This window comes from Polyodon spathula, chromosome 2 (assembly GCF_017654505.1).
Source record: "Polyodon spathula isolate WHYD16114869_AA chromosome 2, ASM1765450v1, whole genome shotgun sequence".
In the NCBI taxonomy this organism is placed as follows: domain Eukaryota; kingdom Metazoa; phylum Chordata; class Actinopteri; order Acipenseriformes; family Polyodontidae; genus Polyodon; species Polyodon spathula.
This window is the reverse complement of record NC_054535.1, coordinates 44,964,153-44,982,321: the sequence shown is the minus strand read 5'-3', so window position 1 is coordinate 44,982,321 and position 18,169 is coordinate 44,964,153. Positions and strand designations below refer to the sequence as shown.

At 38.7% G+C, this 18,169-nt stretch overlaps 1 protein-coding gene across 4 annotated transcripts in view; it reads right to left on the bottom strand.

Annotated features, from left to right (window-relative positions):
- The window catches only part of inpp4b (inositol polyphosphate-4-phosphatase type II B), a 214,984-nt gene that overhangs the window by 135,739 nt on the left and 61,076 nt on the right, over positions 1-18,169 (bottom strand). For 3 of the 4 annotated variants that reach the window (XM_041223071.1, XM_041223078.1, XM_041223084.1), the window contains one exon: positions 12,055-12,134. In XM_041223071.1, coding sequence (XP_041079005.1) covers positions 12,055-12,134 — 80 coding nt within the window. Of the gene's footprint in view, positions 1-12,054; positions 12,135-14,487; positions 14,584-18,169 lie in introns of those variants that run through there. The other variant, XM_041223091.1, reaches the window with a different exon arrangement.

Sequence of the window (18,169 nt, the reverse complement as noted above, 5' to 3'; positions counted from 1 at the left end):
TTCTTTACATTTAAGCAAATGCACATGGTTTACTACAGGGCAAATAAGTTTTGTATCATTAACAGGAACGAAACAGTTTGTGTCATTATCTAAAAAAGGCATGAACTGTTGACCAATGAGCGCTATCAATTAGGTGTTACGCTTTGTTTTTTTTTTTTTTTTTTTGTTTTTTTTTGGGGTTTTTTTGTGCATTTGTATTTTTGTGCAAGACTGACTGTTAAAATTAGGTGACTTCGGTGTTTTATAATTGAACTGTACCCCGTTAAGACTGTCCATGCAGCATTTGGCAGGCTGCACAAAATGTCAGTTTGTCACCAGTGATGATTATTGGTTGCTAGTTGCGTTGGAAATTAATTCTATCCTGTGGTTACTAGTAAAGCCTGGCCACGCAGCATTTGACAGGCTGCACACAACAAGACAGTAAGTGGGTTTGTGAGATGATATTAAGAGAGGTAATTTCTCAAAGAACCTATGGTGCATGAATGGTTTTTCCAAAATCGTGATAATAAACGTGGTATGCTAGAAGTCCTCGCCACTCACAGGAGCGCTTAATTAACGCAAAATATTTTTAGACAGGCATAAAAGGAAGCAGGAAGTGACTTTTAGGAAGCATTTGCACACAAAACAATTCTCACTTAAAAATAAAAACTCACTGATAATGCACTGACCAACCCGAACCTGAATTATAATATACACACTACACCCGACCCGACCTGAACCTGAATTATAATATACACATTACACCCGACCTGATCTGAACCCGATACTTATTGGGTCAGCTTGGGTCAGCAAGGCTCTAGTGCAGCACTTAGAGAAAGTAGAGGGGTTCTGAAAAATATAATGTCCCCACGTGTTGCTACAACTGTTTAAATAACGTACATTTCATTTTTCTTTTCATTGTTAACATCCTGACAACTTTTAACACTTATAATTTTACAGTTGTTTCAAAGCTCTTTTTAAAATGGCTGCTCTAGTGAACTGGGGTTTGTGATCTGTCCTCTAAATCTCTGCAGGAAGTGCGATAGTATTAAAAAAAAAACAACTTAAGTTCTCTGGCTTTTGTGTTCAGTAACACATCATGGATCGATTGTTGTGTTACCTGTTTGACAATGTGGGCAATAATCCTTCCATAATCAGTGCAGTAGAGTGGCCATTTTGAAAAGAGCTGTGAAACAGACTGTGGCAGTGCGATTGCCCTGCACAGTGGTAAATTAGTGTTGGTGTGGTTTATATGTGGGAATGGGTTTATTTTGTGACGTTTTGGTACTTGATTAGTTTGATTGTATTATTGTTTACAGATGGGCGCTCGATTGAGACTTGCTGCCTGCTATGCTTGGTTGAGGAAGGGCAGCAAGTGATTGGCTGTGCTGGTCCTCAATCAGCAGGTGGACGAGTCTCGACAGAGTGTCCGTCAGTTTAAAAACATCTGCGGGAGATTGCTCGGGGCTGCTGCAAGGCCTGCCGTTTTCACGGCACCTTTTGAGTGATAGTTTGGGGTATTGTGTTTTATTTTGCACTTTTTGTACGGTTTACTGTATTTGTCCTCTGTGCGTTACCATCGCTGGTAACGTCACATGACCGTCTTTATTTTACTTTCACTTTCTTTTTGTTGTTAATAAATCCTGCGCGCCTGTGCCGGCGTTTCAACACCAACCTCTGTCTCTCTGTATGCTTGAACAGCGGCTACCCACACGCGTGACTCGAGGAAGACCCTGTCACATATGGTGTCGGAAGTGGATTCCGCTGCATCCTGCCGAAGCAAGGCTAGATGGCTACAGAGAGACAGGAGGAGCAAACCCCTGAAATTTTTTGGGGGGGACAAGGGCAGACCGCAGGTAACCCTGAGGGGCTGCTGAAGGAGAGGGATGGAGCCGCTGTCCTTAAAGGCACTGCGAAGGAGCCGAGACATCCCACCCGAACGCCAGAGAGGCCGAGGAGGGTCCGTTCCCGAGAGCTGCAGAAGGAGGAGTTCCGGTCCTGGAAGCTGGCGAGGGAGGAGGAGAGAATGCCTGCCCGGACGCCAGCGGGAGGAACTGCCTGCCGAGCGTCAGCGAAGGAGGACCTGTCGTTTGTGGGGGATCGTCTCAGAAGGAGGCGGGTCAATCCTCTGGAGAGGAGCCCCGTGAAGGGACACTGGGTTTAGGGGGTAAGCGGGGTTGAATGGGCGCCCCCTTATAGAAGCCCTGGGGGTTAATAATTGTTGGTGTGTTAATGGTTGCATGTGAGTAGATTGTTAGTAGATTATTGTATAAATGATGGTGATGGGAAATAGTAATGGTGATGGTAATGATAAATTATCGAGATAATGGTGATAAATTGTATTGATGATACTGTGGTGATAACATTGGAGCCAGTTAGCTGTCTGGTGGTTGGTTGAGGCTGGCTGGGCTCGAATGTTCCCTCCTACCCACCCATATGTAGTGTGTTAATAAAAAATAAATAAATAAAATTAAATAAGTGAATGGTGTTGTCGGATGAACCCTTGGGGCTCATCCTAAGGAGGGAGGTATGTGGCAGTGCGATTGCCCTGCACAGTGGTAAATTAGTGTTGGTGTGGTTTATATGTGGGAATGGGTTTATTTTGTGACGTTTTGGTACTTGATTAGTTTGATTGTATTATTGTTTACAGACGGGCGCTCGATTGAGACTTGCTGCCTGCTATGCTTGGTTGAGGGAAGGGCAGCAAGTGATTGGCTGTGCTGGTCCTCAATCAGCAGGTGGACGAGTCTCGACAGAGTGTCCGTCAGTTTAAAAACATCTGCGGGAGATTGCTCGGGGCTGCTGCAAGGCCTGCCGTTTTCACGGCACCTTTTGAGTTATAGTTTGGGGTATTGTGTTTTATTTTGCACTTTTTGTACGGTTTACTGTATTTGTCCTCTATGCGTTACCATCGCTGGTAACGTCACATGACCGCCTTTATTTTACTTTCACTTTCTTTTTGTTGTTAATAAATCCTCCGCGCCTGTGCCGGCGTGTCAACACCACCTCAGTCTCTCTGTATGCTTGAACAGCGGCGACCCACACGCGTGACTCGAGGAAGACCCTGTCACACAGACTTTAAAGTTTTAGTGTAAAGTTTTGTCAGGATGTTAACAATGAAAAGAAGAATGACAGGTACGTTATTTAAACAGTTGTAGAAACACGTGGGGACATATACGGGAAATTTTCAAATAATTATGTAGATTGCAGTACTGGTGTCATATTTCACGATACAAATGGAGGATATTTACAAGCTATATATATTTAATAAAATATTTATTTAATATATTCTGCACAATAAAAAAAAAAATATTATATTTATTTTTTGTACTTAATGTTTTAAGTTTTTAGCACAGATCTCATAACTGATCCCTGTCCTCAAACTAGAATTTAGATTTTCAGAGTTATATTTTAGATATTTACTTTTAATTCTGGAAAATACCTTTAAATACTTTATGAATCAGTAGCTTGTAAAGATTAAAAAAATTCAATTATTTATTTATAAAACACTATGTGTGTCCCCGTGTTTTGGTATTTTGTCAGAAATCATAGCATATCAATAAAGTTTTTGAAAAATGTTCTTGTTAAACACACTGTTGGCATGCATAACCAACACCCTAGGGAAAAAAAAAAAAAAAACAACAACTAAATATTAAAGGAATATGGAAAAAAATAATTAATTTGTTCTCACTGCTAACTTAGTTTGTGCAAGAACAGAAATGGCTGCCATGTTTGTTAAAATGGACAAGAAAGCGGAATTTCTCATAACTGACACCTTGTGGTTTATCTCATAATTGACACTTCAGCAAACAGAAAATGCTGGTTATGAGAATTTGGTGTTGGTTATGATTTTATCATTTAAATGATTTTATTTATTTCAATCTTTAATTCAGTTGTTTGATATTCAATGTTTTTGTTTGTTTGTTTGTGGTTCCAAAAACCAATTGTAATGTTCATTATGTTATTGAACCAAGTTAAATTTAGTAATACAATCTGATCATTATTACTATAGAATGGTACAGGTAATTCAAAAGGGCAGCATGTTCCTATTGGGTAGATTGCAACCTATTTTTGCCATTTTACAGGCCGCGAAAACTAAAGCTAGTAATGCAGAGATGTGCAGAAGGTACAGAGAGAAGAGAAAAAAGTGATAGAGAAACACAGTACATACTTAGCAAAAGAAAGAGAAAGAAGTAAAAGAAAGTATGTGCCAGTGGGTGAAGTGTTAGATAGAGCACAGAGGTGTAAAAGAAAGAACTGGAAAAAAGGTTTCTGCTAAAAAACAAGAAAGAGCAGCTAAGAAATTGGACACATTCACTCCACCTGACACACCTCAGTCATCAGCACCAGAGCCTGCATGACAGAATTATGGTAGTTTAGGAAGGCCATCAGTATCTAACAAAAGAAAGGTCTTAAAATCTGCAAAAGAAACAGAATTGCTAAAAGAAAAGATAAGACTGCTGCAAAGAGAGGTGTCAAAATCCAAAAAGAAAATGATTATACAGGATAAATGCAAAAACAATCAAACAAACATTTCCCTGGCAAAGCTATGGAGAAAGGAAGGCATTTCTCTGTTACCACATGCTCAAATTTCAACAAAGCACAAAAGCAAAAAATAAAACTGGGAAATGTAATCGTGCCATTTTCAAGAAACACAAACTGCTATATAACACAGCTGATTATTTTTAGAAAGATCATAGGCCTCTTACTAGTACCGACACTTCAAACAAAAAACAGAAGTTATCTGCTAGCCAGAAACAGAAGTTGGTCATCAAATTTCTTTCCTGTGACGATGTAAGTCGGGTGTTGCTTGGCAAGAGAGACACTATCACCTTGCACAAAAAAGAGAAAGCGACTTCTTTCTGCTTCAATGAAAAAGTTGCTCTTGCAGTTCAAACATAAAAAATTGGGTCAGAATGTCACCTGCTCAGTTCAATTCCAGTGTCAGAATGTCACCTGCTCAGTTCAATTCCAGTGTCAGAATGTCACCTGCTCAGTTCAATTCCAGTGTCAGAATGTCACACAAGTTCAGTTCAATTCCAGTGTCAGAATGTCACAAGCGCAGTTCAATTCCAGTGTCGGAATGTCACACGCTCAGTTCAATTCCAGTGTCAGAATGTCACAAGCACAGTTCAATTCCAGTATCAGAATGTCACACGCACAGTTCAATTCCAGTGTCAGAATGTCACACGCTCAGTTCAATTCCAGTTGTCAAGTTCAATTCCAGTGTCAGAATGTCACACGCTCAGTTCAATTCCTGTATTCAGAATGTCACACGCACAGTTCAATTCCAGTGCCAGAATGCCACATACTCAGTTCAATTCCAGTGTCAGAATGTCACATGTGCAGTTCACTCCTTATAGACCATTCTGGATTGCTCCACTGAGACTGGCAGATAGGCAAACTTGCCAATGTGTAAAGCATGAGAGTCTTCAAATTAAAGTGAATACTATCTTCTATGCAAAGATCATAAATGTCAGTATTGCTGAAGAACTTGCAAATACTCTGGATTGTTCATCTAGAAATAAGCAGTGCTGTTACAGAAAGTGTGAACACTGTAGGGACAAGAACATTTAAACAAATCCTAGCACTGAAGACCTCACAATGACAGAATTAAACTGGAAAGAATGGACTACACAAAGGGAGATCAAGGAAACTAAGAACGGAGAAAAACATGCGACTACATTCAAGCGTACTGCACGGAAGAACTGGAAAGCTGGAAGAACTAATATGCGCTACAAATAAGGAAGCAGCAAATATTTGTTCTTCCACATTCAATATTCACAATCACTTCAAAATGAGGAAACAACTGAAAGAAAAACTCACAGAAAATGAAGCTGTAATTCTTGTTAACTCCTCAGAAAATTACAATTGCAAATCTAATAGTCAGATTCAAGGTGCTAATTTTGGCGCATCCTGCAAACAGCTGTCATGCCATACAGTGGTAGTCTATATAGGAGATAAGCTGTTTCAGAAATGCTTTTGCACAGTGCCTGAAGATCTTTGTCATTCGGAAGTGGCCATCTTGGCTCACATGACACCAATCTTAAAATGGCTGAAGAAAGAGTTCCCCAAGGAGAACACTCTACATTTCTCGAGTGATGGACAAACTACCCAGTACAGGAGCAAAGGCAACTTTTACTTGTGTTCAACTTTGCCTTTCTGCAGGGCTTTGTAAAAGTGCACTGGAATTTCTTGGAAGTGGCCCATGGAAAAGGTCCTCTTCATGGTGTTGGAGGCACAATCAAGTCCACAGTGGACAGAACTGCATCAGAGAAAGAGGATATTGAAGACGCAAAGGAGCTTTATCAAAAAGTTCAACCACACACAAGTGTTGCTATGGATCTCATCACTACAGAAGACATTAGCAAAATCAAAGAACAAATGCCTGCGAGTCCTCTTAAAACTGTGAAGGGTACCATGAAAACGCATCAGATTTTCACACGTGAAGCAGAGTTTTGTCGTGCTATTGTAAGATGTCTGAGGTTTGCTCCTGTCATTCACCTGTAACAGTTCAAATGACTCAACAACCAGCTGACTGTCAGACAGTAATTTACATTTTAAATCCTAAAACGTCAAATTGACACGCATGGAAATTCTAGTGTTAAATAATTGGCCAAGAACATTTTAAATAGGTTAAACCCCCCATGTTTCCTGTGGGTTATTAAAAACAAAAATAACCACATCATCTTTGTTCAGTTTTACTTTTTTGATGGCATTACATTTATAAATGTAGGATGTACACAGTTATATTCTATTACTTAACTTTCTGTTGGATTTCTATCTCTTGAGTGATCCTTGCTGTCAATCAGCTTCCAGACTAAAAACACATAATTGGACAATCTAATTAGCTAATACTCGCCACCTTAAGAACAAACTTTATTCCATCCCTTTTTTAAAATAAATTAATTCTTCTTCTACATAAGACTTTAGGCTAATTCTGAGCTACTAAGCAACTTAGAATTTAACTTCAGTCAGCAAAACTTCAACATTCGTTATAACATTAAACAAACCAGCATGAACCTACATGCAACATTTTGTTATTTCAAGAATTAAAAAAAAAAAAAAAAAGTTCATTTCAGAATGACTCATCTTGTTTTTCTTTCATTGATAAACAACCTTATTATCTCGCACAGAATGATAATGGTCAAAATGTATGTCTTTCCCTCTTCCCAGTTCTTTTCTGAAACAATTTGATATAATAGCCTCTTAGACTTCCCTTTCCAACTTTGGTTATGTAATCAAATAGGGAAACATATAAGACTCCCATTCCATAGAAGTTTGATCCATTTCAAATTTTATGAGCTGCAGGCTCTTATACACGTTGTAGTGATGAAGCAGAAAAGTAGTATATTTAATATAAGTTTAACTCTACATCTGTGTATGCAAATGGCTTATGTAAGAGCTTGCAGCTCGTAAACCTGAAATACCATTGAAATAACTACTATGTAAAGAGAATCTTATCTGTTTCTCTGCGTTATGTGAATGACCTATTTACTATTATCTGATACAATAAGCTGTACTTAATTTAACTTGGTTATTTTACTTGCAAGACATATCACCAAAAAAAAAAAACCCTCATTATTATAACCAACACCAAGATGCCATGTAATCGACACCAGGCATATTCATAACCAACAGTCATATAAAAAAAACAATTTGTGCAAAATATAATAGGAAAAAAAAAATGCTATAGTCATTTTCTACATCTACAGTGCTTAATATTTATGGTACATAATTGCTGTTTTTATAAAACAATTATGTAATAACATTTATAATGGGTGTCGGTTATGATATAGCCTGAAATAAAAAATAAAAAATAATAATAAAACATTTGTATTTAAAATTACTTTGTACATTATAGAGACTAAAGAAAAGCATTTTAGAAAAAAAAAAAACAGTTTTATAATACTTTTTTTTGCAGCAGATTTAATAGGCTTTTATATTAAGTGTCGGTTATGAGATTCAAGGGGGGTTTATTTCTAAAAAATAAGAAAAATCTATATAAATGAACAAAATTTGGTGCGCCAATATTTGGAGTTTGCTGAATAGGGAAATGTTTCTAAAAATAAAAAATAACTTTTATTTTTTTTTTATTTTTAGCACAGTCTACACAGTCGAAATTTACCCATACGCTATATTTTTTGGAACCCTGCTACTCTTTAAAATAGATTTTAAGAAAAGGAAAAGTAAATAATCTTAACAAGCATGGTTTCTGTTTGCTTTCTTTATCCTTAACCACCACCATCTTATATTGTTGTAGATTGTATCCCTTCCATTTCATATCTAGTCCTCTCATGAAGCCATTGTTAGTCAGTGGCATTACCTTGTAACTTAATTAATAAGATTACTATGCATAGTTTGAAACAGTTCTATCTGAACTGCCTATTTACTTGTAATTTCCTAAATTTAAATGATTGATCTTTTCTTTGTATAAAATACACCCAGGAGTATACAGCTCTGAAGAGCAGAGCAGAACGACAAAAAATGTAGGTCTTTATTGGTAAAAAAAAATTACCAAAAAAAATTGGTAAAATATAAGGGTTAGTTTGACTGGAAACATTGTATCATTTGATTGTTCAGGAAAACAAGTGATCCAGAATGTGTCATAAAGAGCTGTTCATCAGAAAAAGGAAAAAAAAAAAGAAGCCTTTTAACATACCCGAGGCTGTGCAGAGTGATTTACTTTTATTTCATGATAAAAAAAAAAAACAATACTTCCTCAAAGCCAGACACAACTTCTCTAACTTATGAGGAGGGGATCAATAGTTTTCAACACTTGTTTTCATCTAAGAAGTTTAAACTAAGACCTGTTCAGGTTCATAACAACAAAAAGCATTCAACCACGTTGAAATGGCCGGTTTGTGTGGTTGTCAATGATAGAGCCACATGAAGCTAGCTGAGTTGAAGTTGACTTTCGTATAATAAGATATTCAAATATACCAAGAATAAGTTTTGAATATCCAAATACTCAACCTCTAATTATTCAACAGTGACAGATCCTTGGACTGTATCAGCAGCAACCACACATAGAGATGCATAGATAAATACATCAACAGCAACAGTGAAGAAACATCTAAAGCACCTAATGAATAAACTAGAAGTAAGAATACACAGCCGAGGGGTTATAACTATAAAATGCAGAACTTTATAAAAAGGACATTCAAAACTTTCAACTGCATTTTTAACACCCTTTGACGACTCGTATAAAACACACAACATGACTGCTTACTAACAAAGCACAACAAAGTCTGTTTGCTCAATAAACTCTATTCTTTAATACAGTACAATACAAACGAGATGTACCATGCCCTTACTTGCTGATTGTATAATATAATAATCCATAGGAGACCAATAACAGCAAAACTCAAACAACAAAGGGTTAACATTGCCTTTTTTTTTTTTCCCAGTCTGAGATGCATCACGTCGCCGACCACTGCAGACAGTAAAAGATGCTTGTTCGTTTTTTGTTACATTCTGTGTTTTCTTGCAAAGTAGCAAATGGGTGCTTACATTTTAGACATCTGAGTATTTTGATTTTCAATATGAAATACTCGTGCTGCAGAGATTATGTTGCACTTGGTCTCGTCTAACTTTTTTCAAAATACTTCCACGCGTTGCTTTTTTTTTTTTTTAAGATGCCATATTCTTTGCTCAGGTACTCCCTTAGACTCCCTTTGTGAGGTGGCAATTGTAGTAGCTGATCACTTTTAACTTCCTTCTCTCTCAGAAATTCCGTGCCAAGTTTGTGCATTTTTCCATTTGTTTTGGAAATTAACGAGTATTCGAAACTTGATCAAAGTATTGCATAGTAATTTTACTTAGAATACTCTGACAATATTCAGACACATCCCTACTTCATAGTAACTCATCCTAACTCTTCTTTTTTTATGAATGTATCATTTTTTTTAAATCGTTTTGGGCATTTCAGAATGTTTTCCCCTGCTACATCTACCACTTCACGGTTCATTACTTTGAAACAGGCCCTGCTCTTAATGTATTAACATTTTCCTAAAACTCCGAAATAATAATATAGTCCAGATAGAGTGAATTCAAAAAGCATTATTTCTCAGTGTCTTTGGCATCCACAGTCACAACAACCTCTGTTAGTTCTTAAAAGCAATCTGACAGAACCATTTAATGCATCACTTCCAATACTGGTCTGTTTGACAGAATGAGTTTTTAAATTGCAACTAAACGGAAACCAAAACACTACTTTACAATGCAATTGATGTCATATTGCATATCCAACATAAATATACAGCATCTGTTATAGTGACAAGGTGGCTCAATGGGTGGGCCATATGATAACAAATTACATTAACTTGCAGCTCATTGAGCTGAGACCAGAAAAAAAAAAAAGTTAATCTGCTACTGTACCTGGAACTCTCACTAATCGAAATTAGTTAGGAACACACCCTGTTCAGATTAATGTGTTGTTCGGAGTACTGGACATAGCACCAAAAATGAATTATCCAACCTTTGTTTCATGCTTTTGATACTTAAACTTTCTTAGGAATAACCATTTGAATAAAACGCACACAGGGCTGCTAAGCATGAATTTCGTTATGACAGCACTGTCTGGATTAAAGGTCAATTTGGACTAGAGGGTTCAACTTAACAGGAGTCTACTATATTTACAGAATATGTTTATGTATAAATAAGTAATGTAGAAACAATCACAAACCGTCAGCACAAGCTAAACTTCCTAGCAGATCCGTGGGTGGAGACTCAGGTTGGAGAGGGTAGGTGGACATGCAAGTGGCAAGTGAAATTCTCATAAAGAGAACTTTTTACCGTTTCCCTAAAGCCTAAAGGTTACTACTAGGGGTGAGTCTGAATATTCAAAGACATTGAGTATTTTATGAGTGCACGTCGTTGTTTTTTGTTTTGGTAAAAAGTTAACTTTAATTTGTTAAGCCTGTTGTTTGCGTCTGCTGTTATCAGTCTCCTACTGACATCTCCCATCGGCTTGATTCCGGAATCACCCATGGTTTTAAATGATATTATTATATGGAATCTGCACATAAAGGTACAGCAGATCTTATGTGCAGATCTTATGTGAATATTTGTTATTTTTTATAACAGATGCTATTGAGCAAACAGATTTTGTTGTGCTTTGTTAGTAAGCAGTCGTGTTGTGTGTTTTATACAGGTCGTCAAAGGGTGTTAAAAATGCAGTTGAAAGTTTTGAAGGTCCTTTTTATAAAGTTCTGTATTTTATAATTAAATCCCCTCTGCGATGTATTCTTATTTCTTACTATTCTTAATTAGAATTATTCCTTTTTGCAACAAATGACCTTGAGAACCTGGTACACCATGCTTGCCTATCTTGTTTATTCAGAGGCCTATGGTGACCAGGGGCCTATTTCTTTCTACGCTACAAATTCCTTAACACTATTTCTCCTGCTAGGTCATTACAGCAATGTTTAACCCTTTAAATACTCTTATGGTCCTAGATGGCCATTCCCCAATTAGCAGTCAATTACATAATTAGGGGTTATTAACCCCTTCTCTGTCAACCCTGTATTCCAGCACACACTCTATTTACAGTTAAAATGTTTGAAACTTGAGCAGCTATATGTTCTTAACAGTAACAGCATTTGTTTTTCAATTTCACAGAAAAAAGCAAAAGACTTGCATTAGTACAAAGCCACTACACTAAAGTGCACCAATACAGTATATACTGCAACAAGTCCAGACAACTGGGAAAAGCTAACTACATCCTTAATTCTTTCTGTCCATAATCTTAAACACAAAATCATAAATTCTGGTAAAACTGATATGGCAATAATTATATTTTGTAAATGTGATCAGCACATACTGCTACAATATTTGCTATGACAGGAATTTTCAGGATCAGAAAGAGAAAAGAAAGCGAAGGACAGTATTGCTGAACCGCAATAAAAAAAAGCTAGTTAAAATAATTGGCACCTTGATGCAATTGTTAATACAGCAGGATGACAAAGAGCTTTGTTAGCTATTTTTAAAGTAAAAGGCTTATTTGTGAGATACATCTTCCAATAAATGCCATACAGGGTTTATGTAGAGAAAAGAAAAGGCTCAGAGGCTTACCTGAGGCTAAGGGTTAACTGCTGATCCTTGGACTTTACCAGGTCACCTACTGAAAATGTTGCGCAGCCCAGGAAGCTTCTCTGCAGACCAGAAAGAAAAGACAGTCATTAGATAGGGATGGGCTTTCCTAAAATGGATCAACCTACCCGGATCTTTTTTTTATATAAACCGAAAACAGCCCATGTTATATATATATATATAAGATATATATTATATATAATATATATATATATAACGCATATATATATATATATATATATATACCATCTATGGATCCCAAAAGATGTAACGATGGGGAAGAGAAAAACGCAGTAAAACTTAAGCTTCATAGACTAAATGATGCAAAAATGACTAATGCACCTTAGTCCCTGTTGGAAGTCTGCTGTGGTTTCAGGTCCTGCCATGAACCCTTTTGATACTACATTGAGAACGGCTGAAAGAACAAACAATTGCCCATATGTCTGTATACTGCCTCTTTAATACGTCTTACTACTGGGAATCATTTAAAAAATACATTTGAAAAAACTGCAGTTGCCAGAGAATTTGTTTTTAACAATGTAAGCGAAGGGATAATGTCATACCATAAACATCATGTTGGGGTTTAAAGTAGTATAGTCCAGGCATCTTAAAAACAGAGACAAATAAAAATACTGCATGATCTTATTTGGAGTCTGGTCTTGTATTATCAGTAACTGGATAATAATCAGTAACAGGATAATTAAAGAATCCAAAATAAGCTTGACAGCTGTGCTTCACTAAAATTGATCGCTTTTCAAACTGCTAACTCCTAAATTTGAAGTCTTGTAATAGCAATGACTGCTCCAGTGTTTTATCATAAACATGTATGCATGTAAGTACAAACGAGCATGTGAACAACCAACAAGGGCTGCTGCTGCTCCCATGAATAATTTACTCTCTCCAAGTGCCATTTCACAAGAGAGCCTGGATAAGTTATTCTTTCATCAGACAGCTTCGTATACAAGCACGTACCTTCCACAAATACTCCCATGTTAGCTTTATTTATTTTTTTATTCCTTGAATTAATAACTAAATCAAATAGATTTTTTTTTTTTTTAAAGTTATAATTAAGATGCACACCGGCTCTCCGAATGATTAATATTTGCACATGTTGCTACAATCTTCTTTGCTCTTTGTGTTGTCTTGACATTTGAGGCAAGCTCCCCCTCCCCCCCAAAGTCATTTCTCACTTTTCATATTTCTGTGCAGTTTGAATAAAAGTAGTTCTAATGCAATTCTCTTAACCATAAAAACAGCGCCAATGATGTACACATATTTTCTGATGTACAGTACGACTATGTAACTATGGTACTGAATGCAATGACATTGGAATTGGGAAAGGCTATAACTGTTAGCTATCTTTAACTGAATAGTACTTAATGATGTTTCTTTTATTTCTATTTAATTCTACTCATTACAATTGAAACATGCTAACAATTAACATACATCACAGTCATGAGTATTACATTTCTATTATGTTAAGCTATCCTTGCTGAAACCAAATAGCAATTAATCATGAAGGAATGATACATTAATGTGCATCTCAGCTTTAATTACACTTGCAATCATGTTAAATGAGTTAATAACTTCCGAGTCATCAATTTACATAATTACTATGTAAAAACTGCAGTTCTAATTTGAAAAAGGTGAATGTATTTTTTGTGCAGCTCACAAAAATCAAACTACCCATTATGTTCACAGGATGTCACATTCCATTAACTGAAATGTGTTTTTTTGTTTTTTTTTAAATGCAGTTAGCCTTGTTGCACAAGTTATGGGCGCTAACACAAATATCACAAACCTTAAAAAACCTTAAAAAGTTAAAAACATTTTTGTTCCACAACTGACATCAAAAAGCAAGTGTCCAGGCCATTCACATTGTTAACTAGTAAAGAGCACAGCATTGGCACATCAACGCTCTTAACGTGTTAAAATGAAGTGGCTTTCCTGTTTAGGAAACTTTCAGAAAGACCATTTCAGAATGTTTCCTTTACAGAACTATATCGCTTAAAAAGTGAATTTGAAACCTAACAGAGAGAGAAAGAGAGAGAGAGACTGTTGAGTACAGAATAAAAGTGCAGCCCCACAAAACACCTTTCCTTCTCAGAGTGAAAAGAAACCTTCCAGTGCATGTTTTTTAAAAGCAGTGCCCTTTCTGTCAATATTTACTGCAGTTGTTTTTTCACAGCTTTATCCCAAGGTTGACTCCTAACCTTGAAAGCTTGTAACAGCAAGCAGTGGTACTGTAATCAGGGCATCTCATTTTCCAGCCTTGTTTATCATTTCCCTATAGGTCATTGCTCAAGTTCTGCAGACTGCTATGATATACTTGAGAGGTTGGCGTAATCTCCACAAAACTGAGAAGGAGGGAGGGGTTAATTACGAAGCAGCATGCAAAAGCTCTGGAGTACTTACTCAGGTACTGCTCTTCACAGAGGCAAGGAGACACACACACAGCTGCTGCTGCTACTGCTGCTCTCTCTGGCACAGACTTTTCAAGAATCAGATTGCTGGCTTTCAGTGTGTATCTGTTCTGCTTTATGCACCCTTTTGCCTTCCTTCCTTCAATAACCGCAGCATGCGAGTTGCTTTTGCTGGTGTTGAAAAAAAACCCTGTGCTTGCTTGCTTGCTTGTAACCCTGTGTGCTGCTGTTGCTGTGAGCCAGCAGGGGTCACACCTCTGTTTACAGCACAGTCAGACAGATAGAGGAGGAGAATCACTAACTGTGGTTCCAAAAAAGATGAGTACTATTCACATCATAATAAGCTTGGTTGTGAAACATGCAGAATGGCATGGATTAATTTTTTAATTTTCAATTTTTTTTCCATTTAAACATTTGTCATTTTTTAATTAAAAATAATACTTATAATCAGATTGTAAATGCCTCATAACAGAGCAGAGAATTAATATTTGTTATTTCCACAAGGGGTTATCTTGGTCCAGTGATAATAAATCCTCCAAAATAGAAGCCAGACTATGTTTTATAGACCAAACAGACACATTTAAAAAAGCAAACATATATTATTATTATTATTATTATTATTATTATTATTATTATTATTATTATTATTATTATTATTATTAATTTCTTAGCAGATGCTCTTACCCAGGGTGACTTACAGTTGTATACAAAAAATGCATATCAAGAATTACAGTACAATTAAGAGCAAGGTACAAAATACAATGACTTCAGTCCTAATAAGAGCAAATACCAAACACAGTACGATTTGATATCGGGGCAGTTCAAGAGCAGATAACAATGTTGACACTTACATTAGGGTTAGACACGAGTGCAGGGGAAATATAAAATACTGCAGATTGGGCTAAGTGCAGGATTAAATACAGTAAAATAGGGAGCAGATAAGTGCAAGTTAAAGTGCATTAAAGGCAGAGTGCTATATAGTCCAGAAGGGAAGAGTTGAGTTTTACAGGTGTTGTTTGAAGACGTTTGTCTTGAGGAAGCACCAGAAGGTGGTCAGGAACTGGGCAGTCTTGACATCTGTAGGAAGGTCGTTCCACCACTGCAGGGCGAGGGTGGAGAAGGAGCGGGCTCTGGAGGCAGGGGAGTGTAGCTGAGGTACAGCCAGTCTTCTAGTGCAGGCAAAGCAGAGAGGTCAGGTGGGGGTGTAGAGAGAGATGAGGGTCTGGAGTTAGCTGGATGCAGTCTGGTCAAGGCATTGGTAGGTGAGTACAAGAGTCTTGAACTGGATGTGAGTGGTGATCGGGAGCCAGTGGAGTGAGCACAGCAGTGGAGATAGCAGACAGACAGGTAGAGACACAGGAGGGGATGGTGTGGTCAGAGGAAGATCAGCATGAAAATGGTATGAGAAACCATAGGAAGCCCATATGGGGCCCAGGAAGTGGGTGGAGAGAGAGAACAGGAGAGGACCCAAGACTGATCCTTGGGGTACCCATATTGAGAGAGGGTGAGATGTGGAGGTTGAGCTATGCCAGGTAACCTGGTAGGTGCGGTCAGAGAGGTAGGAGGAGAACCAGGACAGAGCAGTGCCGGAGATTCCCAGGTCAGCGAGAGAGGATAGGATAATAGAAAGAGGCAGCATGGGCAAAGTTTAGCAAGATAGTGACAGACAGAACAGCAGTTTCAGCGGAGCTGACGGTGTATTGCCCGCTCGAGGGTTTTAGAGAGAAAGGGTAAGGGAGACAGGATGGTAGTTCTGGGGGGAGGTGGGGTCGAGGGTAAGTTTTTTGAGGAGGGGGGTGATAGAAGATTGTTTGAAGGCAGGGGGAAAGAGGCCAGAAAGAGGAGATGAAGAGGAGTAGAGCAGGACCAGCAGCTTGAAAGCGGTGAATGGGGAGGGAATCCAGGGAGCATGTGGTGGGTTTGTGGCCCTGGAGGAGGGAGTTGAGGTCAGGGGAAAGAAGGAAGAGAAGGAGGGTGACGTAGTACGGGAGACAGAGAGTGTTGGGGTTGGAGCGGGAGGGGGTGGGGGGAGAGGTATTAAAGAGTTTGAGGATATCAGATTTTAAAGGAGAAAAAAGAGGCAAAGTCATCAGAGGAGATAGAGGAGAGGGGGAGAGGGTTGAGGAGGAAGGAGACGGGAGAGAATGGTTTCCAGGGGTGGAGGATTGGATAATAGATTGCAAATAGGAGTGTTTAGCAAAGGAGAGTAGAGGAGAAGGAGGAGAGGAGGGAGCAGTAGAGGTCTAGGGCAGCAGAGAGTTTGGTTCTCTTCCATTTCTTTTCAGCAGATCACAGTTTGGTTCTTGCTGAATGGAGCACAGAGGAGAGCCAGGGTTGGGGAGGGGAGGGCCTGGCAGGTTGGGTGGTGAGGGGACAAAGAGAGTGGAGGGAAGAGAAGAGGAAGGAGGAAGCAGAGTCTATTGAGAGTAAGGAGTAGTAGTCAATAGGATGGAGGTGAGAGAGTGGTGGAGGCAAGGACAGAGGGGAAGAGAGAGCAAAGGTTACGGTGGGAGGCGACAGTGGGGGTATGTGGAGTAGGGATGGGAAAAGACAGAGAAAAATAGGTGAAATAGTGATCAGAGAGGTCCAGTGGGGTGACAGAGAGGGTGGAGGGACAGCAGGCCCTGGAGAAGGTGAAGTCCAGCTGACAGCTAGCTTTGTGGGTAGGAGGGGATGGAGAGAGAGAGAAGGTGAAGGAGTGAAGGAGAGGAAGGAATCCAGCAGAGTGGGTGGGGTTGGAGAGATGGATAGTGAAATCACCTAACAGGACAACTAGGGTAGACAGAGAGGGGAGGGAGGAGAGGAGATCATTGAGTTCATCGAGAATGTGAGTGAGAGGTCCAGGGGGATGGTACAGTATAATTGCAGGAGTTGACAGGGAGAGGTTAGTTGGACTGCGTGAAATTCAAAGGTGTTAACAGAGTGAATAGATGCCAGGGGACAGAAAAGACTAAGAAGGGAAAGAGGAGAAGACCAGTCCCACCTCCCCATCCAGTGAGACACGGAGTATGGGACAGGACGTGGAGAGAGAGAGGACATGGCAGCAGGAGTTACAGTGTTATCAGGAGACAGCCAGATTTCAGTGAGAGCAAGGAAATCGAGAGAGAGGTGGGAGGAAAAGGCAGAGATTAAATCAGCTTTTTTAGCAGAAGAGTGACAGTTCCAGGGGGCACCAGGGAGAGTGTGGGAGGATAGAAAGTAGGGGGGGAGAGGCAGAGGGATGAGGTTAGAGGGGTTAGGGGAGCAGTGGCGGAGAGAGGACAGAGGACAGGAGTGAGGGGACAGAATAACAAGGATGTGAGAGACAGTCATAGCAGGACAGTTGAGATAGACAGGTACAGTAATAGTGGGAGCAGGAGCAGTGGGGGGAGGTTACAGACATATAAACTTTTATTTAGCGATACCAGAATTCTTACTTCGAAATGTGATGTTTATAAAAAACACCCCTTTAACAAGTTAGTAAACCACACTGTCCTGCAAAAATTCCCTACAGAGAATGTGTTTCCAGCAGAGAGAGATAAATAAAAAGCTGCTGCTCCCACTAATGCAGACTACAACTGGTAGACTGCAACTCAAGCAGTCAGATGCATTTCAGTGCTTAGGGTGGCTTGGAACTCACTAAGAATGTGCATAGTTTCCTGAATTACGAGAAATCAGTCGCATTTTTGGTTCTA